The following is a 25,087-nucleotide window of genomic DNA, read 5'->3' as shown; positions in this document are numbered from 1 at the left end:
GTGCACGCTATGAAATATTTGTCCCTAAATTGCATATTAAACAAAGAACTGTTAGAAAGAGATGAAAAAACACAGAGAATCTATATGTTAAGGATAATAGACCGATATTACAGCAGAAAGTTTAAACATAGAAATAGAATAGGACGTATAATGGGATAACTAATGCGTTTGCATACTTAATTGCGAGGTAGAAAGGGAATAAAGAAAATCGAAATCAAACAAGTCGTCGGTGTTCATAGATAACATCCCCGGAAAATTGCTTTACTAGTTTTAGAGAAAGCGGAAGGAAGAGTTTTTATGGATCAATTTGTAACATTTATCAGGGCGGAATTTGGTTGGAAGAATTCGTCAGATTAGTGTCGGTCTCACCCCAAAAAAGAAATAGGCAGCCAAATGTGCATAAAGAGAACAATAAATTTGATTTCGCATGCTATTAGGTGATGATTAGGATAATCTATAAGTGTTGACAAGTTAAAACTAGCGACGCTAATTTTTGGTTCAAGAAGGAGAGAGAACAGAAGACGTCATAATATTATTGATGTCTATAATAGAAAGTAACTTGGAACACAATAGGATATATTTGTTTGTTTAGTAGACTTCAAGAGGACGTTCGATATAGTGAATTGGGTAGAGTTAGCAAATGTATTATAGAAGATCGGGAATGAGGGGTGGATTGGAAGGATAGGTGAGTTATCAGAAATCTGCGAATATCTTAAATAGCTCAAGAGCATGTGGAGGATAAAGACTAGGGATGGGCAGTGCTATAGAGAGAGGGCTATTCATAAAACCCGTGCTCTAAAACGTATAGGAGAAGGAAATTGTACAAAATCCATGGGAAAAACCATCATTATGAATGGAGATGGGTGGGGAATGCATAGTATTAGGTTGGTTTGCCAATGATCAAATTTTAATTAAGCAGTTAACTTAGTGTTTTCAATCATTGTTAATCGCAGTAGAAAAATCAGAGTGATAGATGCAATATTATCATCAATGAAAACAAAAAATTTTGAGGTTTTCGAGAAAAAGGAACTATAAATGTTAAAATAAGAGGGCAACAGCTAGGGTATTTGGAACATTTTACCTATCTTGGAAATATTTTGGACCAAGATGAGCAAAGTAGTAGAGAAAGAGAATTTCGTTAGGCTGTGAAGCTGCCACAAGGATGGAGAAATGAAGACTAGGACTTTAAATAAAGATATAAAGAAAAGACTGGTGAAAATTTTTCAATGGAGCATGGTCAAATTGAGTAGTTTTAGGCGTGATGTGGTGAGATTCGAAAATAATAGCGAAATGGTAGTAGCAATTTTCCACTAGATAGCTTTAATTGTACGACCGGGTTTCGATGTATTCCATCATCTTAAGATCTGAAAGGTGTTCATTTTAGTTTTAGGTGTAAGGTTTGTCTTGTGAGACGAGGCAAAGAAATGAAAGAACATCCTCTCCATATTGATCAAAGTCTAACTTAAGCGGTAAAATATATGAATATATGAGTAAATAAATAATTTATTCATTCATATTGGTGCGCAATATAAGTTTATTACTATCTAATTTGGCTGAGCGGTGAAAGATAAAAAACAAAATTAAATATTGCATTCGAAATTTGAGCCTCTGCAAACTAAAAAGTTAACATTATGATAGAACCGTCCTTCCGTTAGTCTCATCGTATTTATCAAAAATGTGTGTAATGAATAAAACTAACTGGTCTTCAAATGTGATTATCCACCGAGAAGAGCCTAAAATGGATTTCCTGAGAGACCAAATTTGTAAAGGAAATTTTTTGCATCAATTTTACTTGTCATTTATTCCGCATATTTTACCACTGCTTTGTAAATTTATATATGATAATCTTATAAACCCTAATGTTACATACCATATCTAATGATTCAGTTTTTTGTCTACTTTACAGCTTGGCTAAAAAATCTATCAAGCAACATAAGAAAGGGAGTTGTCACATATTGTGACTCCTGAGTAAATTTTTAGTTTCTCACAATCTCTAACTGTTTACTATTTATGCATAAGTTAATAATTAAAATGAAATAAATACCTCTGTTCAGGTTGAATTTCAATTATTGCACAGAAGATAATTTTTTTATAAAATTCAATCATTTTTTATATCAGCAGTCATAGGCATGATAATCAATGTAATTTTTTTCTTTACAGTTTTCGTATCAATCGTATTGAAGCCCCAATAGCTGCTTACGATGGCGACTGCGGCGAGTCCCTCACAATATACGACTCGGACCACGCCGATGACTCGCGAATCATCAAAACCTTTTGTGACACTTTCTCACGCCCGATGGAGAAACACGATTTCATCTCATCCGGCAATGCCCTGTTCGTCCGTTTTGAGAGCAAGACCGGATCCTACAGTGGCTCTTCCCTCTACTATTGGGCGCATTACGACTTCTTTAATGACACCAAGACTGGAGAACCTGTGCCCGGGACGTCGTGCGACGAGGTGTACGCCAGCTGGAGGGTACCACCGCCCATTCAGCAGCCCCCGCTGCCTCCAGGCTCGCAACCATCCTCGTCCACGACCCCGCCTCCGCCGCGGAGTCCATTCTCTGGGAGATTCCGGAGCCCTCTGAACACACTCGTCTACAAGCAGAGTGGCCTGGGTGGGGTCCCGACGGATGTGACGTGCTTGTACCGATTCGTCACGGATCGTAGACTATTTGCACGTGTGATACTGACCCTGGAGGCCGTCCGCTTTAAGGACCACCCCTTCAGCCCAGTTCCTTGCTCCGATTGCTGGAGGGACAAGGTGGATAGACTGCTCATTTGGGAGCCCTCTGCCGTCCCAACGAGCAACATCTCCACTTCCGCATCACAGAACCTAGGGGATATGCCCCCGCCAGGGATCGGAACTTGCATCTGCAGGGACCATTTGGTCTTCCTTCACCACCAGCAGAGCCGATCCAGGAGGCCGCCGCCCGTGTCCCCTTACGCCCCGCCGCCACCGCCGCCTCCGCCCCCGCCGACTGGACCGACGCTGCCGATGACCTTTGTCTCGAAGGGCGAATCGATGCACCTGAGGCTCATCGTTGACAAGACCCACGCGGCGTCGAACTACTTCAAGTGGCCGCATGCCCTCTTCGAGGGACGCTACGAGTTCGTTCACTCTCCACTCTGCGGACCTACCGAGCTGCCAGCCGCGACGGACGGAGAGCTGGTCTTTCCTTCCTACGACAACATCCACGGCCACCAGCACCAGATGCTCCTACACCCCCAGGACACCTCCGTCCCATCAACTCAACCCACATCCTCCCCACTGGGCCCGTCACCTGCCTACCCTTACCCTCCCTATCTGGCTTCTGCTTTTCCGAGGGAGGAAACCCGGTGCATATGGGAGCTTCACGTTAACAGGGAGCGGGACCTGTGGCTCCACGTCGACGGTATTAGGTTCTCGTCTAGGTCCTGTGCAGAGGGAAGACTCGAGGTGTACCTGCCCTCAATGGGGAAGTGGGAAGATGGTGGTGAGCCTTGGATCAGGATATGTGGCGAAAACGCATCTTCGGCCACGTTGAGGGATCTGCCCGTCATCTCTGCGGCGGAGCTACTTCCGCCTCCGCCCTCGCCTACCCCGGGCCCATCCTCGATGGGAGGCTCGACAGGGAAGAGCCACTCGCCACCTTACTCACCCTACGGACCACCGGCATCCTCCACCTCCTATTCCCAGATGGGCATCCGGGACCCATACTACTACGGGCAACCTCAGCCAGGAGGTGGCGGCTACAACCAGGACCCTAACCCGATGCCTCCCCTTCACATCCCAACCTCGCAGACGACCATTCCGGCCGCTCCGGCCCTCTATATCCACTTTGTGTCCGGCGTCTCGACGAGGGCCGCGTTCAAGCTGGCGTGGACGGAACTCTTCCACCTGCCTCGCAACCCTGATGGCTCCCTCGCTACTTCCCCTCGTCTCTCCTCCCCCGGGTTCCTTGGTGGGGAGGACGAGATCTGCCAATTTCTCTGCCCGGGTAACTCTGGGGTGTGCATTCCGGACAAACTGGTCTGTAACGGCGTACCCAACTGCCCCAATTCCACCTACCCCCCGAGCACGACCGCCCACCAGATACCCTCCTCTGGAGGTGGCGTGTCCGAGCACGCCTACTCGATAGACGGCTCCGGTGGTTACCCTAGGGAGGGTAACGGGCCCGGGTCGACGCTGGACGGCGTCGATGTCTCCGGAGTGCCGCTCCACTGGTCCTCTGACGAGGACGTTGAGCTTTGCCGGAGAAGGAAGGAGAAGATGGCCGCGGGCTCTGGTGATGGGAGCGCGGGCTACGGCACCGATGGAAACGGGGGCCTCCTAGGGGCCTCCTGGATGGGGGCCAACTGGCTGACGGTGGGCCTGGGGGCCGGCGGTGGGGCCGGGCTGTTCGTCCTGCTCGTGTGTTTGGTGTTCGGGTGCCGCCGTTGTTGCCGAAAGGACGACGGGCGCAGCCGCTGCTGCGGATGCTGCGGGAAGAGGGTGGCGGGAGAGGTGCGAGGCGTGCGGGGACCGGTGGGCGGGATGGGCGGCCGAAGGCGGAGGCACGACATGGACGATGAGGATGACGACGACGATGACGGAGGCCCACCGTACTGAGCGTCACTCGGGCGGCGCGTGGGTGACCGATTGAACGGTGTGCCGGTCGGCGTCGTGCCCGTGTGAATGGGGAGGGGAACCGAGTGATCATCCCTCCTCCTTCGCCTCCTAAGCGGGGCTCACCTTGCGGCGGGCATAGTGACTTCTTTTCCTGTATCACGTTCCTGAACGACCGCCGGGAATGGGCAAAGGCGTCGGGGTCTACGTCGCAGGTCCGGGCGTAGGGAAACGAAGCAGGATGGATTGGTTTTTTCCAGTACACTCGACTGTGCGTCGTATATATGTGTTTTTAAAAATGCGGATGAAGTTACCGAAATGGAAGCGCTTCCGTTTGGCAGAGTGTGTTTGACTGTGTTAAAAGAAATTTTCAGTTGGAGCATTCTAGGTTTACCCTAGGCGGTGAATCTCAGGATAGTTCGACGAAGTGATGCACGCTGGGTTGCTTGTAGGGAGAACTTTAGGTCTAAACATTCGAAATGTGTATAAACTCTTTTAAAATTTTTCATTGCTGTGAATTTCGATTGAAATCAAAGGCAGCTGAAGACACGAAGTGCATACGATTGTTTTCTTCAATCTTCCAACACAGTGATCGAATTCTCTTGAGTTTAAATCGAAAACTGTGAAGTTTTTGAAATGGGCTCTTCTTATGGTAGGGCATAACAAAACTGATCCAAGGGAAAGTTGCTATATTTTTGTCTTTCTCATTATTTTTAAAGCAACAAACTTAGGTAAAGAGAGCCAAGATTTTTTTCCGACTCGTTTCGCTTCATGAAGTGGCTGAGCTGGTCGTGTTGGTCGTTCTCCGAGTTTTGTCACATTGCCATAGTTTACGCACGGATAATAACAATGACAAAACCGCTGTGATTTACTTTGAGCGAATTAATGTGGTAGGATCATGAACAGCATCAGCGTACGTGTGAGAGTGTACTAGTGAGTAAGTTAATTTTTGTTTAAGAGTACCGGTCACATCTACGCAAGATGCAAGCGCTGGATTCAATAAAATAATGTAATGAAACTTTAAGAATTACGCAATAGATAGTAAAAAAAATCATTTTTTCGATTTAGTAAGTTTGAATATTGTACGCCGAGCTTTATGAAGTTCGTCTGATCTACCGGTTATGACCGATTTTGAATTTAAAAGTTGATAATCTTAGAGCAGTCGAAATTTTTCAAAAAAAAAGCATCCTTCCTGTACCATCTGAATGTTATCTCCTTCCTTTACACGCGGTGGCCGTTTCCTATGTTATTGGTTGTTTTGACGTCAGAGGGAAAGCAACTAAGTGATTACATGCATATTTTAGTGCGTGCGACTCCTTTGAGTTTGCCTGGGAAGCGTAGGCGTATTGCCATTTTGCGTGGTGAGCAAAACAAGGTGTGATAGGCGGAGGGCATGCAAGTCTGCTAGTACCTACCTACTTCTTCTCCGGCGGGACATTGTTGTACGAATGTGTGTGTGTGTGCGGTTACGTGCTCGCATGCGGTGCAACCGTTCAAAATAAGAAAGAAAGTGTGCAACTCGTTGCATTCTAGTATCTTCAGAAAAAAAGTTTTTGCCGCTGACGGCAGGGCACACTATCCAGGGAGCCTCGGTAATCATATTACTGACATCGTAATCTTTTGTGAATTATCAAACCTTCTCCTTTTCACCCTCTTTCTCCATTTTCAAATCCTGCGGTATCGACGACTGTGCAAAGACCGCCGCTCCAAAGAGCGCTGGTGAGGACGAGTGAGAAAGAGAACAAGATTAGGAAGCGTGCGACCTGTATTGAAAACGAGGGGGCGATGTATAAAGAGGGCGTGTGAGATATCTTACAATTGGAATAGAAATTTAAAATAAACATAATATCAACCTCAGTCTCTCGGGACAAGTTTTCGTACCATAATCCCATGCGTTCAGTCATACTTTCTCTTCTTCATCCCAATAATCTGGTTCCAGAGTAAAGAATATATTGGATTGTTTTGCGTTGTTTTTTTTCTCAATTCTTACAACCCTATCGATCGCTCGGACTCCTCCGTGATTTCATGCAACCTCTGGATATAAAACATATACATATATTATCTAAATTATTGAACGACTAATTCTGTTCCAGGGGAGATGGAAGACGAGAAATGAGAATGACGGCGATGCATATTTATCTATGACTGTACACGTGTTTTTGTTTGTATACGTTTCCAAAGTTAGGAGAAGGGAAAATAAAGAGAGCAGGGAAGTAGTCGGAGGCACTCATGTTTGAAAAATGGGACGACGCAGTGGATATTTCCCGTTTGGCCGTGCCTTGGGTGGGAAAAGGGGCTTTTATGCCGCGACGCCAATGGATACTACGGCGAATCCTCTCAGCCAGACGAAATATATTTATAAGGCAGGCGTCGGCTCGAAGTGGGAGGATAAAAGAAGGGGCTGTAGGAGGGAGGGGAGCGGGTGCGAGGGAGTTATGGGGGACTGCTCGGAGGAAGGGAGAGGGCGGAGCCGGGAGAGTTAATGGGAGGGTGGGGAAGGATAGGGTATGGGCGAGAGTGGGATCAGGGGGAAGTGAGTGGGTCGTTCTCTCCGCCTAAGTATCGTCCTGCTTCGTTTCGAAAAGGCGCACAATGCTCTCTTTCTCTATAATTCTAGGTAACAAGGAGAATGAGACAGGAGAAAAACTTTCATGCTTCCCTTCCTCCTGATCCCTTCTCGCTCATATTTTTCCTTCCCTTCTTCCTAATGCCCTCTTTTACTGAAAAATGAGCGAGGTAAAAAATGCAATAACTTCCTCTCGTTTCCCGACCACCTTCTCCTCCTCCACCTCTGTCACCTCATCCCTCGCTCTTTCGATTCCGTTTTTCCGTGCGTGCTCCAGAGCATTGTGTTATGAGGCGAGTTTTCCGTGTGATTTTTACCCACCGCCCGCTCCTACTCCCGGCAGATTCACGAAATGAGATTCGGTGGCGCCGTAAATACCAGGAAAAAAATCAGCACTCCTTTTTTATTCCCCTCCTTCCTTACACTACCTTCCTTGGAACATGCGGTACGAAAAAAGGCATGAACGTGTTTGTGTGTGTGTGTATTTATGCGTGTAAAGGAATAGCAGTCGTACCTGGAGCATGGGAATGTAAAAAATAAAAGAACCGGATTTTTCTGATCTTCCTTATATCCTTATATGTCGTGTGAATATGTGTGTTTGAGTGTATGGGTGCACGTACGTATGCCCGAGCGTCGCGACAAATGCATACGGATTTTCCTTGGCTGTATACAGGCATGTTTATACCTATAATGTGCATTTTTTTACTCATTATCTCATATATATATACTATATATACAATATAATGTATATATATATATATATATATATATAATATGTATGTATATATATATAATATGTATGTGTATATATATATATATATATAATATGTATGTATATATATATATATATATATATATATAACTCCTAAAAGGCATAATAGAGCACAAAAATATGAATAGAAAACCATTAAAAGGGCACTCACATTTAAGAAAGTTTGAGCTTTTGGCCTTCTCTTAGGCCTTTTACAGCTCAGCTCAGAGTCTTGCCTGAAGAAGACGAAGTGAAGACTGAAAGCTCAAACATTCTTAAACGTGGATGTCCTTTTACGTTTTTCCTATTTATATTTTTGTGTTTTATTGTGCCGTCCAAGTGTTATATTGCTCTCGTGAGTGTCGCAACACCATTGATATATACGAGTATATATATATATATATATATATATATATATATATATATATATATATACACACATACATATATATACCCACACACACACACATATACTTACATACACACACAAGACATTTACTGGGATATGTGAGTGCGTTTGTGTTCATTGGTGTAATTGGAATTTGTTTATTGATGAGGTTACAGAGGATGGCTGGAAGGATAAGAGATTCATTGCTTCCGTGAGGGCCTTTCCTTCCGGGAGATGAGGTCGTGTGTGTGTGTGTGTGCGTGAACTAACACGCACTGGATTTTCGAGTTATTTGAAGTTACTGTTGGTTGTTGGTTTGAGTGTGCGGGAGACGAAATGAGATTAAAACAGGAAAAGCGAAGGTGGAACGGGGGAAGAATATTGAGAGTGAGAGAGTAATAAACAGAAAACTTTAGATGTGGCTCCGCTTAAAGCAAGAGACTCAATGAGGGTTTCGAAATGTTTTTACTCTACAAGAAACATATTCACTCACTCCGACCCCCTCTCTCTCTGATGCCCCCTCCTCCCTCCCCCATCTCTCTCTCTTTCCCCTAATTCAACCTCCGGTGTGCTCAACTCCGTCCTATTCGATTCCCTTTTTCTCTTCCCTTCCAACCCGAATTCCGCAACCTTCCCTCAGTCTCGCATTCCCACCCTCCCATCAACCCGTCCTTACATGCATCCACGAGCCGACTCCCTCCCTTACCCCGCCATCTCAAGCTCCCCTTCCCCACCTCACTCAATGCTTGTTGAAGGCTCGTGTCTGCGAAAGTTTTCCCATTTTCGACAAGGAATCGACGACAGGTTCTATCCCTCTCCAAACTCACTCCACGACCGTGACTTCGCTCTCTCCTCCTCCCCGGCTCTTGCAGCTCTTTTGTGAACCTCTACACAGACACATACACATGCAAACTTCCCCTCACCTCTTCATTTCACCCCTATCTCTCTCCCTTCCCCCACGTCTTACCGGGGATATTTATGGTAGCCCGCCCCTTACGGCAAACGCCACCTCCCCGGTCTTCTTCTTTCCCAGACCAATGCCCCTTAGCCTTCCTCTTTGCGTCCACCCGCCCTCCGTAAACCCGACGGGTTTACTCTTCTTTCTCCTCCTCCTTTTCTCAACCCTCACCCACTCCCCTCGTCTCTCTCCCAAACAACCCCACACCCAAACCCTCGCCACCCCCGGTGGAGTGTCTCCACCCGACGTCGTCCTCGCAAAATGCCTCCCCGACCCGACTCCCTCCCTCCTGATTCCTACGACCGAATTTGTCTCCGGAACAAATCGACCCGCGAGAGACAATAGGGCGGAAAGGAGGCTGGCGGATTCGGAGGGAAGGGAATCGATGGCCAGGAAATTATTTTCCCGGAATCTCGGCCTGCACACCCTTTCCCTCCATTCCCTCGTCGTCATTGTCGCCGTCCCTTCTTTTTCCTCTCACCTCCCTCCCTCTTCGGCGCAATCCCCATGAGTTGGTTGGTTTAGGAGGGAAGACTTTTAAGAGAATCGAGAGTCGCAGGAGACGGTGATTGGGGGACAGCATCGTTGGTGGCGGAGAGGGGACGGCGGGAAGTGGATTGATCGGGTGATTGTTTTATGAGAGAATGGGAGGAAAGTTGAAGGGGACAAAATGGATTGCCATGGAAAGGTTTGGGACGGTGGAGAGCATTTTAGAAAGGCTGAAAAGTGATCGGAGGAAAGAGGGTTTGAATAAATGTTATGCAGAAATTTTTTTAAGCAATGGGTGTGGGGGGATAGTTCGGAGGGGTTTGCGAATAAAGTATTTTGATCGGTTCCTTTGAAAAAGAGAGAGAGATAGGATAGTACGGTCGGAAGGAGCTTGAACGATTAGCAGGCCGAATCGAGGTATTTTTAGCGGCAGGAGGAACTCTGGACTGAGGATAAGCAGCGTGGGTTGGGGGCCAGAGGGAGATTTGAGGTGGGCTGGGACTTGGTTGCCAGTCCTTCGGTCGAAACGTGAAGAGTTTGGGGACGCATGAGGGAGGTTGATGAGAAGAGAGGAAGGCAGGAGAGAGGATTGGTTGGTTAAATCGCGATCGGTTGGATGAAAGTCGTTGGGAAAAAAGAACCCAAGGAGGCACATCGAGAGGGGGAGGTGAGCGAGGAGGAAGCGAGCGCGGTTTCGGCCCCGGGACCAAATCAGCAGGACGAGAGAGAGAAGGAAGGGAGCAGAGGAGATGGAACCTTCGGAGAGGTGGGAAGAGCGGAGGAGGGGAGGGTAAAGGGAAGCTTGGCGAGATGTTTTTGGGGTGAGCAGAGGGGTGGGATGTATAGGCGGTGGCGTGCGGTGACGGCGGCGGGGCGTTGGGAATTCGGATACCTGCGGGGATGTCACAGTTCCGCTGTCAACGCCGCTTCGGGGAGGTGCAAGGTGGGGAAGGAGGAGGGGGTTATTGGGGAAGCGCTTAAATGCAAGCGAGTGAGCAGAGGTGAATTGAGGAAGGAAAAGGGGAGTACGAGGTGGAGGAGATCTTATATGAAAGGATAGGGAGGAAGATCGGAGAGTGAGGAAAAAATACATGAAGCAACTTTGGGAAGAAAAACAAGAGAGTGGAAAAGGGAGAGTTGGGTGTGCATGTGGAGGAAGGAAAATTCGTGCAAGGTTTGTGTGACGAGGTGCTTTGAGACGAGTTCTTTTTTGTTGTTTGGAAAGAAAACTGGGAAGTGTATAGTGTGCGAGGAGAATCGTTGACGGTTCGGAAGGGAAGGATGGGGTTCCGGGGGCCTTTTTCCGGACGTCTTGGCGGAAGGAGAATGTAAGTGTAAAAAGTTTTGGGGTGATGTAAGGAAACGAGGGAGGTGTTCGTTGGCGTGGGATGGGGGAGGGCTGGATTGCTAGGAGGGGTGGATTTTGTGGCTAAAGGAAGAATCGGAATGAATAGTTAGGAAAGGAAGAGAGATGAAGAGGATGGCCAGGAGGGTTATACCAGGGATAAATCGAAGTGTCATTTTGAAAGCAGTTCAAAGACCTTGCAGAGTGCTTCAGGGGAGAGGGATTTAAGAGTTTAGTTTATTTTTTAATGCCCAGAAGAGAATGCTACCCAAATAATAAACATGCACACATAGATATGTATTCATGAGAATATATGTGTTTTGTTTTGTGTGTTCGTATACACACGCATGCGTATGTATACACTTATACACACCTATATGCAATATCAGTTTTTAATACTGGCATTATTTTCTTTTGGAAACGTTATAATACGTGACAATCTGAATGTTCGTGAAAAGAGATTGGAAGAAGAGAAGAGAAATGATGATAAAAACCGAAATCTCCCACCCCAACCGTCATAGTGGGCGAGGGAGGAGTAGACTAGGCGGATATCGATCGAAATAGAATGCTTGGCTCAGGAATTGAGACGTGCAATCTTTGGGGGTGTGTCTTTCAAGTCAAGAGGAGATTTAGTGTGTTTTTTGTGAAACTACAGTTAGGCTGAATGAAGACGGAGTAAAAGGGTGGGGGCGAGAAGCAAGGAAACTGAGAAGCGAGGGTAACAGAGAGAGAGAAAGTTTGTGTGTGTTTGGTGAATTTGGGAAAATGTTTTGATTGGAGTGGTGAAAAAGGGAATGAGATACTTTCGTGAAAATGTAGTTTTGGAGAATTGCATGATTCCACACTCAATGCCTGCTTCCTTGGATTGTGCATGCAGAAAATATAACGCGTAGGAAAGAATTGGTAATATTCGTTCCTTCTACTCTGTTTTGAAGTTTACCAGTGAGTTCAGGCGTTATAGGTTTATGATTGATAGGAGATTAGACGTATGGATGATGGGTATTAGAATTCTCTTCAAGATCGAGAACGGCGATCGAAAGGGGATCGAGCGAAATGCATGCTTCCTTCTGATAACAATGATGTATATTTGTATTTATTTCCAAATGTTTTGAGAGGTTGTGGTGATTGCGTTTATCTGAACGTTTCTCTGCCGTTTTCCCTGACGGACTGACCTCTTTGGAGTGAGTGGTAGTGAGAGTAGGAAAGGGTGAGTGGAAGAAGAAGTATTGAACGTGGAACGATTGAAGGATTCAACCAAATTTTCGTGTTTTGGATTAGTGGATAAGTGAAACCCTTGGGACCCTTGGAAACCCTTGAACGTGGAACGATTGAAGGATTCAACCAAATTTTCGTGTTTTGGATTAGTGGATAAGTGAAACCCTTGGGAATTCATGATCGTCGGTGCGATTACGTTGGCGGAGTGACTCGCCGAACATTTTTGACGTTCCAAGACGCGATGAAGGATATATTAAATACCTGTCGTGGTATTTTTAAATGAAGCAGACTTTTAAAATTGTATAAAATGCATATACTGCCAATTGATAAGCAAGAGGATCTTTACAATTGATTAAATCAAAGATGGTTAGGCAGTTACTTCGTCAAAACATTTAAGAGAATAATATATATAATGCTGTTTTTTGAAGGCTATTAAAATTTGAACAACTGTTGAACATTAATAGTTATTTTTTTGTTGTAACTGTCTCTTAATTTTGTAATATATTCTCAATATGGTTAATCGCAGTGACTATGTTGTAAAAGTGTCGCTAAAGGGAAGGATAACTGCCAAAGAAACTTGGATTTTTTAAATTTAAATTGTAAAAATGAATTTGGCACAAAAATTTAGAGGCTGGTAAAAATGTAGGGTGATAATATACACGAGAAAGTATTGTGTTAGACAATTATAGTGAACAAGCTAATGTTGTGAATTTCATGAGATGTGAACAATGGGATAATATATTTTGTACCAACATGACGAATTTGGTGATATTTATTTTTGCACTGGTTTGAGATTCCATGAGAAGAGAGAGTGTCTTTATACTTACGTCTTTACTCAGAGACACAGTTGTGAAACTAGTGGAATCAAGGTAAGTAATTTTCCCTCAATCCGATACATAATTCTCACTGTCATGTAGCGTAAAAGATAAAAATATATCTATGAACAGTATTTACAGTATAATTTTTTCTTTTATGAGCAATGATTTTATTATTCCTCCAAAGTTATGATGCCAATGGTAAGCATCATAACTTTGGGCATATTTGGTGTAACGGCATCAATTTTACATAAACACTGTCCAAGGTATAAGAGTATTGATTGAACACACTGAATTAACTGAATTAACTTAACCTCTTCGAATACGACAGAAACATCTAAATGTGAAGAAATCCAAGTAGACAGGTATGTATATACGGCATGTGAATGACAAGGGCACAAGAAATATGATCAAATTGAATGCAAAGAGGAGAGAGGTGGCTCCAAAACTCTTCCAGGGGACGTGAAAATGCTTGGGAGACCTCCATAATGTTTTTCTTCCCCCGTATGGTGACGCGGGTACGGCTGAATGCTTTCAAACAGCGCGGGAGTGAGATGGCAGGGAAATGTTAAGCCGTGGGATGGGGAACAGGGAGTGCGGAGGGTGGGGAGGGGTGAAGGACGAATGAAGAGGGACAAGTGGGAGAGATAAGGGCCGAGAGCTGGGACGTCGTCGCATGATGGGGCCGAAACGCATTTCTCTCGGCTCGAGTTTCCTTTAGAGAGGGGATAAGAGGTTGGAATTAGGTGTGATAGGAAACAAAATCTACTGGGAAAATATAAGAATAGACAGAGTGGTGCTTGAGGAGTTGAATGTGAACACAGTGCCTATTTGAAGCAGAAAGAATGCCCCTAAATGGAATCAATTAAGGTAATAGCTATTTTATATTTCTAATCTAGTTTTAGAGCAACATATCAGCAAGGAACATGTGTTCATATTTTCATAATGGCTAAAAATAATCTATTTAATAGTAAATATTTTCGTTGCCGGATGGTTATAATTGATATTATGCAAACATATATAGTCAATGTATACTGAAAGCTATGAAATTGTATAAACTAATCTTCCGACATAATAATTTTAAGGCTACCTTGATAATATTGAGTAATAAACAATTAATTGTGTACCCCTTTTGTTATAAGTTTATCAAATGAGCTTTGTCAGGATCCCATTTTCAATATTTTGAGGTACCCATTCGATTCAATAATAATTAATTTTATCATATTACTTCTATGCTTAGTGTGTATAAGAATGCCAAAGGTGAAAAATATTACAGATTTTCTTCTAAACATAAGAAATTAATCCATGAATGGGCCTGAAGATTATGAACTCAAAACTGCAGAATAAACATTTTACAATACGTTAGTGTTGAACTCGCTGTTTTAATTCATAGCCTTCATTTTAAATTGAGTTCTCTATCCAGTTCCTTTTGACTGAGTGCAAGCAAGGAAAATGTGACAAAAAATCTATATCAGGGAGATAGGAAAACTTAATATTAAATACCAAAGGCGTCCGAATGCTGTTGTTAATTTCGTCGGTATTAAGACCAGTGAAATAAGCAGGTCAGGTAAAGATATCTCGGCGATGACCGCGTTCCAAAATTTACACCCCGTTAATTGAAATTGTAAAGTACACCGCTCTTTTTACATGCTCACTCGTATTCTAAATGCGTGAAGTTTGATTCAAAAGAAGATTTTGTTGGAAAACTCCTAAACCATTGGAGTGATAAACGAGTAAAATAACATGCAAGGTATTGTTTAATATACACATGCTTTACCATAGGGCAACAATCTTTGCTTTAATACGCGGAGAAAATTATAAAATTAACACAAAGTTAGCCATATGGAGCACGGTTTCAAGCCACACCGACATTCCGAGCATTATTCGTCCCCGAAACACGTGTATTTTTATCTTCCCCTTTACAATCGCCGTAATTGAGTCCTAACTTACCCGTGCAAGTGTAGAGGAACAGAATAAGGGAGAACATAATTCTACGGAGCACACTGTGGAGGGTGGAGAGAGTCAACTAAAGGTCTAAGAAATGGCGGAGGGTACAAAGCGCGGATCGTGAGATTGAAACGAGAAATTTCGAGTGCGGGAATGGCTGGGAGCAGTGGAGACGGAAAGGGGGAAGAAAAGGGATTTGAATTGAGGGAAGGGGAAGGAAAGAGATTTGACAGAAAGAGAGATTGAAGAGAAAAAAAGAAGAGAAAGATTCTTATGGGGTAAGGCTCTGTGGGATGGGGAATTGGGGTAGAAGAAGGGATGTGAGGGAGGGAATGGATGGATTTCTGACTTCAAATTGGAGAGGTTGCCGTATAAAAGCCTTTTCATACATCTACAAGGGTGAAAACACCAAAAGAAGGAGAACGGGTGTTAGATCAGGGCGGACTGGGGTTAGGGAGAAGGAAGGGAAAGGAATTGGTGTTATATTGGACGTGGGCTGTGGAGTAGGAAAGAACGAGAGTTAGAGGTAGTGAAACGACGTAGAATACTCGACGGAAGATGAACATTTCCATTTTGACTCAGGAAGGCATATCGGACAGGTATTAAAAAGCCCTTGCCCTTCTCAGATTAAAGAAAGCTAAACAATTACGCCTAAACGCTGTTAACTATTACCAGCATAGATTTCTCTGTTAACATATATTTTCGCAAACCACATTTTACTGTAAAATACTTTAAATTAAATCAATGAGTAGCTAGCTACTTATATAGTTATTTTGATTACAATTCTTAAAAGAGCACTTATCAAATGGCTCTGCTAGTGGATTTAGATTCAAGAGTATATTCAAATATCAGCAGAAATTTTCCCCGAAAGTGAACGCAGTTTGATCATTTAATGTATACAATTTTTATTCATTTTGATACGTATAAGAAAAACGTACCATGCCAACGTTCACTTGTAACTTTGAAGAATTAATTTCTTCTACGTAACAATACTTTATATTCTTACTCAGTTAAAATTTACCATGCTGCTTGTTCTTTGATATTGTCTGCCCACCTTGAGGACGAAGTGATGTTTAAGCACGGATGAAATTCTGGCGATGAAGTAAGGTCTTTCAGGAGCAGGGAAAGATGAGGAGGAAATGTGGACTGTTTTTCCCTCGGGCAGGAAATTTTATGCTAATAAATGCCACGGGAGCACATGCAAGAGAGGCCATAGCGTGCCATGTAACAGGGCTAGTTCAGTTCTTGGCGTTCCGGAGGGAGAGGTCATCCCCAGGGGTGAAATGGGAGAGACGAAGGGTCGTCTGGGGGACATCGTAATGTAATAAGGAGGAGAGAGAATGGATTGCGGAGAAGGGAAAGCGCACGGCGTGTGATGGACGGCAGAATGCGTTGCATGGAGGCTCCATTTTTCGAACATTATATATCCTTTTAGTGGAGGCAATGCATCGCCAAATGGCCAATTTTCCAAATGGATTTTTATCTTCAAAGCCAATTTTCGGACAAACACGAGGCAAGAGGAATAGGAATGGTATAGGAATTGAAAAACTCTTAACTGACGCAGTCGCGAGCCTTTGCACTCTTGGCGTTTTAAGCGCCTGTGTCTTGGATCTGTATTTATTTATGGCCTACCTTTTGGCACCACAGCAGAGAGAATCGCATTGTCATGGTCATCAATCTTCCCCGCACTTCATCCTGCGGCAGCCAGTATATTACTGGTTGTCTAGTACGCAGAACCTTAACAACTGGTACTGCAGCCTTGTTTAGAATGGTTGATGGTTACTGTCAACAGCCATAAAATTTTCATATGGGTCAACTCTTGAATTCTGCGTGAAACATGTATGATAATGAACCAAGTTTTAATATTTTCCAATTTCAGATTATGCCACAAAACTCGTTACATTACCTGAAAAAGAACAATCAAAGTTGAGTTTTAAATGATCAGTATTATCTTAATTTATATAATATAATAATTGTAATAAAAATTTAAAATAATAATAATAATAATTATTAGGCTATTTATTACAGTAATAATATAACTTTGGTTATTATGCTAGGCTGATACACATTTCTATGCGTCAATAACCTTTGATACATCAACATTTGGAGCACTTTTGCCTAATAACAAATTTACTTTTCTTCTCTATCCAAAATTACTTTTGGATGGATGCGTTTGAGAGTGGAATTAAATTATATAAAAAACGGTAAATATGCTCATTCCTTTGGGTATAACCAACTATGGCAAAGCTAAGTGGGATAATATCTTCATATTAATCCAGAAAATTGATAGCATCCGTTCTCATTTTGCGTTTTTTCCCACCCAGTTTCGCTTCCCCTAATGCAGAAATATGTTGCTGGCTAATGAACTTCATTAATATTTTTCAGACTTATCATTAACCAAAAACCAGCCCTTGTTTAGCCTGAATTTTTTGAATATTCATTAATTAACTTCCATTCATTATGCGTAGAGGCGTAATTAATTCAAAGTAGATCGAAAGAACATTTTCCCTCAGAACGATTATGCAACAGGAAGATGAAGATTTTCTCCCATTTCGTCTTAGTTTGGATGAGGCTTATACTGTACAGGGCACGTAGGATAATTTATAGCATCTGTGTTCTTCGTAAACAGATTTGCCCTTTTTTGTCCTGTGAATGAAATATGGGCTACTGCTGTGACAAAGTATCTCTCCAGGGCTATTTCCGCTGCGCTTAGTGTGTACAGCGGGCGCAGATGAACTGAACCGTGAACTTGCTTGCTCGACGATGATGCGCTATCAGAAATTACTGCAGGAAATATCGTCCTGAACACCGACCCAAAAAGCAATGCTTTTTACCGATCTAGTTTGACGTGACTCCGACGCCACTCCCTCAGCTTATCTTTTAGGACCCGGCTCAGTGCCGAGCTCATTTTGTAGCTCTTCCTCATTATTCAAAGATAGGCATTGTTGAAAGTAGTTAACTTATATGCATCGCGCATCGGGTAGCTTCCGTGATATACGAGTATAATGGTCATTTTGTTTGCTGCAGCAATGGCTCGCTCAAATTATTTCCCAGTTCCCTTCCGTCAATTTATTTAGAAAATCCCAAGTCAACCTCTAACAGTTCATTTAGAATCATGCTATTTACACATTATTCTTAGTTTTCATGAAACATACGAATACAGAATTGCTATCGTAGCCTTGAAACATATCTATAAAGTTAATATAAATGGTGAAAACTCAAGTTCATTGCCTACGTTATTATGAAAAGAGAACTTAATGAGCAGAAGGTGGCCGCTAATTCCTTGCGGTTTAATATTCTGCTATGTGCTACGAAAGATTAGCATGTAAGCACTCTTTTGCGTATTTTTTTTTAATTTCTGTTTTCTCCCGAAAAGATGAAAATTTCACGAAGGCGATATAATTTTACGATTTATTTTGTGTTTTTTTTTCAGCAAAATTATTATTCCTAATTCCTGCCCACTTCTTTCTTAGGATAACCAACCACTAATCCCTTCCTACTCAAAACTCTCGCACCAGTTCTCATACCCTCTCTCTCTCTCCATCTTTCCCCATCTTTTTTGGTATAACATCATATGGTCTTTTTTTCTCAAGTTTGAACTATTCTTAAAAAACCAATTGGAAAAATGTAAAACACTCAATTTTAACCAAGGTTTAATACCCTAAATAAATGTTTGCACAGCTTGCTAGAGGAGAAACTACCCACTCTTTTAACGTCCTACTAGAATTTTTGCTTTATAAATGACACTTTTTTTATGATGCTCTGAATGGTGGATCTGTTTTTATTTCAATACCGGGCATTTTAACTAGGAAAAACATGCTGTACAACGGTAGAAACGACTATCACTTGATATGACTGCACGTTGGATAGTAAAATTTAATTCCTTCATTTTTTCCGGACTTTGTCTATCAAATAATATTAGATCAATCTAAAATTATAGCTTATTAGTGAACACTAGTTATACATCCATCTTATTATTTTTCATTCTCCGTTTTATGGCACAGAAGTCGAAAATTTATAGCGTGTATGAGATCCTTTTGTAGAATAAAACAACACAGTTATCGATTGAAATAAAATTTTATTCATGGAGTGTTTTTGAGGCTGAATGAATTTTATGTCTCAACATTAGGGTCACACACCTGAGGTTCCTCTTTAATGTTCCTTGCCAACTTGCCAAAGGGAAATTTAGTACCGGGGTGCAAGAAAGAGCAATCTTCTCGCAAGCAATAGAAATCGTACTACCATAGATAATGAAATTAGCAATTGAGAAACCGGAGCATGTTCATTCCGAGTCCAAAGAAATTTGCACAATTTTACAGGCATAAGCAAAATTACCTCCACATAACTTCTTTCGAAAAAACCAATATCCTCCCTGCCATAACTCGCATTTTTTTCATATTCTGCTGTTCCTCCCAGTCTCAACTCTCACCCCTCCTCGCCGTGCATTTTTCAAACAGAGACCTTTACCCTTTCCCATTCCCCTTCCGCTACATCCCTCCGCAGTCTCTCAACATTCCTTATCCCCTCCACCTATTTGCCTCCATCCCATCCTTCTCTATAATTCCCCTCACCCTCCTCACGTCAATCGTCTTCTTCCCCGACCACCAGTCCAAAAACACTCGCAAGAATCTTCCCTCTCTCTTCCCATTTCCTCAGATTCCAGCATAAAAAACCCTTCTCTTCCTCTGCCTCCTTCTTTATTGACACATCGTGCTGCAATATGCTCAGCTAGCAAAGCCCCAGCCTTCACGGCTGCCTAATCGGGACCTCAAATATGGATGCGGAATAACAAACAAAGAGAACCTCCTTGTCTCTCATCTCCCATGTTTGTGTGTCTCTGCACGTGTCGCGGTGCACTTCGAGGGCGCTACCACCGTCTTGTGAAAGTTAAGGGGTGGGACAATAAAATATTCGCGAGGAGTAGACTACGCTATAAAGTAGCGGAGGAAAACAGCGGGAAGGGTGTTAGCAGTCACGGGATCGGCGGAAGAGGAGGTGGAGGGAGGGCGAGGAAGGAAAGGAGGCCAAGGATAATTGTGTTCGGTATGTGAGCAAGAACAGAGGGAGGCAGGAAATGAATCGAGGGAGAATTAAAGTATAGTCCAGTGATTGAAATGGAGAGAGAGAGAGGGACAGGCAGGGTTGACTTGATGAAAAGGAAGAAGAGTTACCTCGGAAGAAATCCAGTCTTCCCGAGAGAATGGGAAAGGAGTGGAATTGGTGCGTACGTGAACTGAGATCCTACGAGATTTAAATTACAAACAGAATTTTAAATGGGATGAGATCGAAAAAGGACTACACGTGAAAGGGTTACGACTCAAAACTATGTTCAGGGGGAACTTGGATGATTAAAAACAGATGCGTGCTTGCAGGCTCCGAATAGTTTCTGGAACTTATCGAAAATCGTTGCGATAAAAATTTAAAAAGTTCATGGTCGAGAAAAGTTACCCTAACTTCCCAGATCAAGGTTTTTGAACATCATAAGCTATTTTTTTAAATTTGGATAATGGAAGAGTAGCTATAGGTTTTAGATGCTCCTAAGGCTTAGAGAGTCTAACCTAATAACAATTTCAGGAAAAAACACCATGCTTTAAGTGGAATTTGAACTTAATATTTCCAGTAGCAAGACAGTTTCTAGCTTAAATACTTTAATGGAATATTAACGGAGTTTTTAATACTAAGCTAGGCAACGGAATCTGTCATTCTCATATATGAAGAGCAATTTCTTCACATCACAAATGTTGGTAAGGTGATAAAATTGATCGCAGAATAAAGTGAAAATGGCAGATTGAAATTGTGGATTTTTCTAAGCTGGTAATACTTCGGTATATCCTCAGCCGCAGAAGAAATAATAATATAACTACGGTGCACCAGATTTAAATGACTGAATACGTAATAGCTCTTTTCACAAACATCTAAAATTCCCGCTGTAGTTTTCATTTCTTCCAAGTATCGTCTTTGTCCACTTACTCCAATCGTTTCCTTCCAATCAGATTCTACTCTAATATTGTAATTTCAACACTTTATGCATTATATCAATGCGATTTTTCTTGCCAAGTTGTGGCCTATAAAACCTTTAGTTATTTTAATCTTCCCTTTGAATAACTTCCCATTTAACACTTTGTCTCACCGGTAGATTTTCATACAGGACGAAATGTTTGCGACTTTATCTATTTTTTTGTTAATTTTTTCAAATTGATAACGTTTTTCATCCATGACCATAGTGTCACACCGCACCTGAAACTTGTCGCATTACACAATTCAGCTTGAAAATTCAATTTCAATTGAATCAGAGGCCTCAAGTGGCCTCTCATCAAGAATGAATTCTTTGTTTGAGCTGCTCCCTCCTGGATGTCTGTTGCGTCCTCATTCATTACAAAATTCCATGCTTCTGGAGATGTTGAAGGAATTCCCAGTGTCTCTTCTGACTGAGAAATATTTGCTATGAGCTTTCTACGCATATTTATACGCATATCATAACGCATATTTGATTTTTCCCATATCCTCATATTCATTTCCTATATTGCCTTCATTTTATCTCGGGAAAAAGTCAATTCTATTAATATTGGTACGCAAACAATGCAGGAGGAAACATACAGGACGTACGTACTTATGTAAAAAACGTAAAATTACACGAATAATGGAAAAAGCACTCATTAAGGATTGAGAGGGGGAATAATATGGAATTTAAGCAAGGGGATGAAAACTATAAATATTTAGGATATGATTATAAGATATAAAAATTATTCAGAGTGAAAGAATAAGTTACTATAATAAACTTTAGGCTTTTTTAGGATATTTGGTTTTTTACGAGTTAGGGCTTAGAAGTCCCATAATTTTTATTTTCAGGGTCAATCAAAGCGTACCCTAAGTCGATAGCTACTATTAAATAACAAATAATTCTCGATCTAGTGAGCCAAAAGTATAGCTAATGGTTGGAAATTCTCGAGTTCTGATCTGTACCATGTGTACGCAGTGTCTCCTAAAATCCTAGCTCAAAAATATTCCGGACACCCAGGCATCGTGGAAAATCGCTGGTGAATGTGTATAAATTATACACGCGTTGGCCGTGGCCCTAAATGAGCCACGCAATCACTCATCAAAACAAATACTCGCATTGATCATTGTGATGGTTACTACACTTTAGCGAGCAAAGGGACACGTGCGGAATAAACACATATGAGACATGTAGTAATTTCACCAAGAATTTTCGATCACAGTTACCCCATCTCTGCGAACCGGTAGGTTGTCACTTGCCGATCGGGGTCGCTGTCTAATGTTTGAGCGGGTGGCATGACTCACGCGGGCGGAGCGTTTGGAGCCGCGCCTATAAATTTGCGTGAAGTGCTCTCCAAAGTGTGTCCTCCGGAGCGTATTCCGCAACGTCACCGCCGCCGGCTGCAGGTGCCGTTGCGGGTGTCACTACCCTCGTACCGGTTTGTAACGCACCTACTGCACACACCGCTAAGGATTCAAAATGTTTAGTGCGAGTTGAAGTGAGGAAAAATCAAAAACAAAAATAAACAAAGGAAAAACTGCAGGGGTTAAAAATTGGCAAACAGTCATGCGACGCGGGTCGTGGGGAGGGAGGGCGGCTGGACGTGGGAGAGGAGACGAAGGAAGAGGGAGGGAAGAATGCGGTGGGTAAACAAAATAAGGGAGCGAGCGGTTCGCGGCGGTGCGGCGATTCGGAAAAGCTGGTCTCGCAAAGCGAAGGACGCACGGAGGAGGACGGGGAAGGGAGGCGCTCTCAATTGGGTAGAGGGTGAAGAGAGGACCGGAGCGGGGACGTTGCGGCGGACGGGGGAAGGGGGAATCGCAGAGAACGAGTGCAATTTCCGTCGTTGGCGACGCCAGCGTGAAATCGCTGTTCCCTGCACCCCGGGCGCATTATTCAACCCACTCCCTCATTCCCCCTCGTCCCACTCCTCGCGGCACGGAACTCACGCACGACTGCGACGCAGCCGTTACCCGGTGAAATAGTTCGACCGACGGTGTTTTTTCAACTCCTCCCTTCCCCCACGGCCACTTTTGTGCGATAGGGCATCTTTTTGGGTGTAATTCCTTTTCTCCTCTGACAAACACACGCGAGATCAAGCGCGGAGGAAGGTAAGGTGGGGTGTGAGGGGATGGCGATGGGTCACGATGACTTATTTTGAAAAGAGCACCGTGGTGGGGTGAGTGAAAGGAGGGAGAGGGGATGACAAACGTGGTTCTGTAGGAAGTTTGACACGGTAAAGGAACGCGGAAGAAGAGGAGGGGAAGCGGGAGAAACAAACGAACGGATCGCGGACGGAGTAGCATCGGGAAAAGTTTCCATTTTTGCCATCCCAGCACCGAAAAATTACTTTTTTCTTAGAGCCCACTGAAAAAATGAGTAGAATCCATCAAACATGCACGCCTTGATATATGGTCCAACGAAAAATAGAAGTGATCCGTATCTATACTTAAATTTGTTAACTCGATACCTTCTATACTGATATGTTGATGAAAATATATTAAAATATTGCAATGCAGTCAAATAAGATTACTAATTACTTACGGCTGGCTATTTTCGTGATTAATATTTGGATGTTGCAGTTTTTAGAGGTATTAATGCGTTAAATTTAAAAAAAAAATACTTTCATTTAGCTTTGAGCATGCCAAATCTACGCTTTGAAAAATAGTTGTTCGTTATCACGTTAATAAATTAAAGATTAATCGCCATCATTGAATGCAATAAATTAAATCAATCGTCATAATGAACATATTTCAAAATGTATTAAGTGCAAAGATTTATGACATATTTTTGTAGGAATTATTTCCTACGGATACTTCCCATTTGCCCTAAAACACCAAGTCTGTTTTGAAAAAAATATTTCACATTTTTCAATAGGTATTTAACTTATACCTCATTACCTCCAATTCTTTGTTTCAAACGGATGTGCTGCAGACTAATCACCCGAGTAATGGATGATGCTTTCTTTTATTGATTCGCTGGTCAAAAATTGTATAATGTCGGCTTCGCTTCCATTTTACAATCAAAATAATACTTATTTTAAATTGTCAATATTAAGGAAGCATATCAACTGGAATAAATAGAAAAAAAAGTGTTTTTTTTTATTTAATATTTGCTCTGAAATAATTTGTATGTTTGAAATGAGAAGTTTATATCAAATACTGCATTCATAAATCAGAGTTTGGAACATGAACTAAAATGGACGTTTTCTGGTTGCAGGTTCATTTTTAGCGAGTTTTCAATAACCCTCCGTTTCTTATTTTGCATGCGCGTCGCTAATGCATCCCATAGGGACATAATCTTATGATTCAATACTAATAGCCTAACCAAATTAAATCAACCACAGTAGTAATTATTCAGCAGGCCAATTTGGGGCTTGAGGGTAGAGCTAACCCGTTAACTTATGCAGTTTAATTTGATATGCCGTCCCATGGCAGATCAAAAATCACACTTTATATCTGTTGCTTGTAGTTTTCCTAGATTTGGTGACCTAAAAATCACACAACTAGGGTGGACTTGAGGGTGAATCTACGCATTGGAAATTTTAATGGCACCAACTATTAAAAGCAAAAAGTATTTACGCCAAAATATAAACAAAATTTAGTATTTATATTACTGTGCAGATGGGAGAGAAAAACAGCCTGTGGATCATTTTTTCACTTACAAATAATGTTTGTCCAATGGAAGAGAACCAATCGGAACTTGGCAATGAGAATTTATTGCCTCACCTTTGCAGCCAGATGTGTCATTATTTTCTCGAATGAAAATACAAAATTCTCTCGCGCAAGGATACATGCATGCACGCTATCTTAAAAATATTCCTCGGTCACGCTACGACATTCCGTCATCTCATCTACATGCATACAATTATCGCAAATCGTCGCAAGACTGAGCGACTGGAGTCATACGAAAATATGTGTAAATGAATGCACATTTGCTCATTTTTACTAAAAATCGAACACACGCACATGCATTGCTTTATTGAGAATACCAAGATAATTGGTAAAACCAGGTAAAAGTAGCAATA

At 42.5% G+C, this 25,087-nt stretch overlaps 1 protein-coding gene across 1 annotated transcript in view; it reads left to right on the top strand.

Moving 5' to 3' along the window:
* The window catches only part of LOC139690016 (uncharacterized), a 569,066-nt gene extending 564,475 nt beyond the window's left edge, over positions 1-4,591 (top strand). Inside the window, exon 8 of the mRNA XM_071587196.1 lies at positions 2,161-4,591. Within this exon, the coding sequence (XP_071443297.1) occupies positions 2,161-4,591 (2,431 nt within the window). The remainder of the gene's footprint in view (positions 1-2,160) is intronic.
* Positions 4,592-25,087: the final 20,496 nt, after the last annotated feature.

This window comes from Hetaerina americana, unplaced genomic scaffold (assembly GCF_022747635.1).
Source record: "Hetaerina americana unplaced genomic scaffold, ioHetAmer1.1.p SCAF_3, whole genome shotgun sequence".
Lineage (NCBI taxonomy): Eukaryota > Metazoa > Arthropoda > Insecta > Odonata > Calopterygidae > Hetaerina > Hetaerina americana.
This window is presented reverse-complemented; position numbering and strand designations above follow the sequence as displayed.